The sequence below is a fragment of the Hydra vulgaris genome, chromosome 14, assembly GCF_038396675.1.
Source record: "Hydra vulgaris chromosome 14, alternate assembly HydraT2T_AEP".
NCBI lineage: Eukaryota > Metazoa > Cnidaria > Hydrozoa > Anthoathecata > Hydridae > Hydra > Hydra vulgaris.
Window position 1 is genome coordinate 1,950,001 of NC_088933.1, and position 5,000 is coordinate 1,955,000.

Sequence of the window (5,000 nt, forward strand, 5' to 3'; positions counted from 1 at the left end):
AATCCCAGCTGATGCTAGTGAAAAAAACTGAAATATTGTGATAAAATGCAACAAGCAATTTAAAAAAGTTCTTCATAAAACTTTTTAGAGCAACTAATTACAACGAATTTAAAATAAATCAGAAAAGAAATAAGTTCAAAGCTAACTTCAAAAGCAAATATTTTATTATATAATTTTAAATTTGCTATTTCAAACATTAGTATTTAACAGTTTAATTGAAACTAAAAACGCGACTAAAATAGTGCAAAAAACTTTGTGCTAGCATTATTACATTTATATTAAACAACGAAGTTATAGTTAAAACATACTTTATATAAGAATTTAATAATTTTTTAAAGAATAAAAAAATGATTAAAAAACTTCTACAATAAAAAGAAAGAATTTAAACTAGATTTTTATTAACTAGATTTTCATATTCTCAGTTTCGACTTTCATCGCAAAACATATAATTGCAGAAATAATAGAAATTGCAAATGAACACCATCCGAATACATAAGACAAACCGTAGAAAGCACTGTTAATAAATTTTTCATAAGCTGTATTCGAATACACACTCAGTCCAATACCCAAGAATATAGCTATAACAAAATAATATTTCAATTAAAAAAAAAAAGGTCTCTCAAACATGGTTGTTACAAAAAAAAAATCGATTTCAATCGATTTGTCAAGTTTATTTACAATTTGCATTAACTAAGTAAACTACAAAATTTGGTTTAAGTTAAAGAAATGTTATTTAGCCGAGGACCGTTTAACCTTACAGAAACTGGACACTTAAACTTTGAAATTTCCAAATAAAATCAAAATCATTTTGCATCCTCAGGTATTAAATGTATTTATAACCTAAGGATGCAAGGATAAATGCGTTTTTAAGAGATTGCTTGTTATTCAATCTTATTAATAAGTCTGAGAGACACACGCAAAATAAAATAATAACTGTAGGTGGATGTTTATAAAAATAAAAATGGAGAATGCTGGCATCATTGAAAGATCCGCAACAGTATCATTGGAAGATATGGCAACAGCATTCCATACAAGAATCTATTTGAAATTCATAAAGATAAAGAATAGAATTCTGACTAAGAATGTGGCAAGCACGATAAAGAGATACAATCTTAGCTAATGCTACTTTTGCAATTGATGTGATATATGGTTTACAAGAAAGATCAAAAATAAAAGTTAATCCTAGAATATAAAGGGTAGATGACCCATCAAGTACATTACTGTTTATAAATTAAGAAAGATCTAGATAAATGCGGTAACAGTTAGCTTAAAAGTTTTACCCGATTTCACAAGCCACTGATAGCTCTATGATGTGGCAGAAGTGAGATCCTTTTCATGCCCCATTGCCCTCCCCAAAACTACCAGAGAATTTTGGCTTCTTATTATGAAAAAAATAAACAGTAAATACATAATCTTCTAATAATGGCACTTTCGCTCATGATAATAGATTTATTCTTGTCTTGAAAACAAGCCAACACTCCTTGATTGTTTGGAAGGAGCATATAAACTTGAAAAGGATCACACTTCTGCTATAGCATGGGGCTCTTGGTGGTCAACTCAGATAAAATTCAAATTTGCAAAATTAGAATCTGCTAAGGTTGCACCTTTTTATTGTGCTTGCAATGTTGTAACTCAAGATGTTTTTCTTAACCTCTGTATCCATCTTTGTGTGGAATACTGTTGCCGTATTTGGAGCAGATCTTCCAATGATGTCCTTTATCCTTTAGACAAAGTGCAAAAATGCATAGTAATCATAGTTGGACCTGCTCTTGCAGCCAACCTCGAAGCATAATTACATTGTCTTAATGTTGCTTTTCTTTCTCTTTACTATAAATACAAAAATGGGTACTGCTCTAAAAAGCAAATGTCTCTTGTGCCATTTATTAAAATTCATTCTCGATTTACTTGCTGTTCAATTAATGCTTACCTTTTCACTGTGACTGTTTCTAAGTGCTCCAAAATTTTTATTATTCTTGATTTTGTCCTTAAGCATCAGTTATTTGGAATTTGTTTTCTTCATCTTGTTTCTCTGATTCATAAGCTTGGACTTTTTAAGTAGTCTGTAAATCAAGACTTTTCCCTAAAAATTTCATCTTTATTTTTCCAAATAACATTTAACTATGAGAGTTGTTGCTTGCAGCCCTGTTGGATGTGAAGATATTGTAAATTTAATAATAATTGCTTGTTGAGAAAAAAACCATGTTATAAGATGATTTATGAGCAGTTACTGAAATCACAGCTTTATAGTATCTTTTTAATAATATTCTTGTGCAGAAAAAAAGTAAAAATGCCGGAAAGGCATTTAAAAAGTCTTGCAATGTACTCAATGTACTTAAGTAATGAACTGTGAAATATGTATCATTTTGGAGCAATAAATAATTAAAAATTAAAACTTTTATTTTACAAGGTTTCAAACAAAACATTCCAAATTTTACAATAAATCTTATTAAAATATATTCTTATTCATAGTAAAAAAATATCTTCAAATATTTAAGGTTGTCGAAGATGTTGTTTATAACATTTCTATTTTATTGTCTGTTTTGCAAAACAAGGAAAAAATTTTAGCTTAAATGTCCGTGTTTGTTTTCAACGTTTCAATTGTTCCTATTTACATAATATTAAACATTAAAAATGAGGGACAAATTAAAAAGTTATTTATTATGAAAAGATCTTGGGCTTCCTGTTTTTTTTTTTTCAAATATTTTTTGTGAATAACTTGGTTATAAATCAACTTTAAATAGTTTATTTGAAAGATCTCATTCATTGCAAACCGACAGTATTATTGTAATTCTATTAATTAACGAAAAAAACAAAATTTTATATTAAAAATTGAGATAGCAAAATGCAGCCAAAGTTTAGAAATATTTATAACATTGTTATAAAAAGTTATTATAAAAAAGTTTATGAAAATTATTTTTCAATTTTTTTTTTTTAATACTCCACATTTTTTTCAAACGACAGTTTTTATAACACTTTTGTTGACACTTTTTGATATAAAGTTATAAAAATAAGCAGCATTTTAGAGTTTAAATATAATTTTTTATTGAAAAAATTTTTCATAAACCATCCCTAACTACATCGAGTAACATCCCACCATGCCCGAACTGTTAATTATCCACAAGTAGATGTTTTTTTAAATATAAGTAGTTTAAATATATAATGTGTATTAAATATACTTTTTTACTACATAAAAACTAACATTGAATGAAAAAATATTTAAGCAAACACACAAACAAGCATTATGTACAAATAATCTTTTTTTACAGATCAGACACAGCCAAATAAAGCAGCTAAATTATTTGTCCGACTGCATTACATAAATTTAAAAAAATTGAATATATACGAATGGGTGAATGTTAAAAGAGCGGAAGTCCAATTATGTAAACTTTTAATAAACTAAAAAAAAACTGCATTTCCCCACGTAATAAATTTTTGTTAATGGTTTAATAATTTTTTTTGAAAGTGAAAAACATTATCCTTTTCAAAAAAAGAATTTATTAAGCCATTAACAAAAATTCACTATAGGGGAAAATGCAGTTTTTCATTGGTTTCCGAAAATTACATTGTTGGACCCCTGCCCTTTTACAATTCACCGATTCACATTAAAATGGATGTTTTAAATGTTAATTGGAACAAAAAAATCTATCAAACTTTTAATATAACTTAGCAAAGAGCTGCTTCCACTTCTCAATTAAAAATTAATATTCGTTTTAACGAAGCAAAAAGTAAACTATAATATATAAAAACAAGGTAAAAGTAAAAACCATTATAAAAGATATAAGTACAAAAAGCCTATATTGGGACAATAAATTTTTTTTTTTTAAACCTTTTTTATCAAGATCTTTCTCTTCTATTGTACTTTTAAAAAGTTTTTAAAGCGACTTTATTTGGAAAAGAGTTATATGGTATTCACCTTTAACAAAGTTAGAACATTTAAATAATCACATTCACAACTTTAAAAATGAATACATTAACACATATGTGACAATAGCTCATTATCTGAGAAAATGTTTTATAGATCCTTCTCCGTTACATTATTTACAAATAGTTAAGCATTTATTGAATACTGGTTTGCGAAGGAATTTAGTAGACAAACAATTTCTTTTATCTCAATTCTTTAGTATTTTAGTCAGATACCAAAAGATGCTTTTTATTACTTATATAGACAACAATCCATTTAATGTGCTTGAATACAACAACGATTAACAAAGATTATATAAAAAAAACTTTAAATAAACTTTAAATAAAACTTAAAAGTGAATAACTATACTATTACAGAATTTACTAATTTACTATGGAAATATTGAAAATATTTTCATAGTAAATCTTAGTTTCATAGAACAATTACTATGAAAATACTGAAAGCTATTCCATTGTAATTGTTTTGTAATTGATGAAACTGTTTAGAAAAACTTAACATTTTTCTTTAATAAGTATTTAATGGATTGTTAAAACAAATATAATTGACCATAAAGTTATTAATAATAAAAGTAATAATAACAATATTATTGATTAAATTTATTAAAAAAATTAATAACAAATAATAACTAAACAATATAAATTTTTGGTGATAATCATAATGATAGAAACAGTCAATTATGGAATTAATGTATGAGCTACATTTTTATAGATAGTAGTAGATTAGGAGGATAAAAATATAATCTCTTAAAATAATAGTACAAGTAATAAAACTAATGAAAATAATGGACAAGAAATAGAACAAAATATATAATAAAAAATTAATAACAAATTGATGAAAACAAAATTAACGGCAAAAATAAAAACTGTTTATGTAATAAGTATGATTTTTGTGTATAATGTACTTACATGTAATAAAAATGAATCAGTTTGTACTAGCATATATGTAATAACAATGTAATAAAAATGTAATAAAGAAGAAAATGAAAAAAAAAAAAAGAAACTGCTTTTAAATATTTAATATATAGAATTTATCTCTACACATTATAATTCAGTAACCGGTTCACATAAACACTTCCGCT

The 5,000-nt window shown here is 25.6% G+C and overlaps 1 protein-coding gene across 1 annotated transcript in view; it reads right to left on the reverse strand.

The window, feature by feature from the left end:
* Nucleotides 1-58: 58 nt before the first annotated feature.
* LOC136090458 (epithelial membrane protein 1-like) overlaps nucleotides 59-5,000 on the reverse strand; it is a 21,388-nt gene continuing 16,446 nt past the window's right edge. The window contains exon 3 of the mRNA XM_065817142.1: nucleotides 59-578. Within this exon, the coding sequence (XP_065673214.1) occupies nucleotides 403-578 (176 nt within the window). The 3' untranslated portion in view covers nucleotides 59-402. The remainder of the gene's footprint in view (nucleotides 579-5,000) is intronic.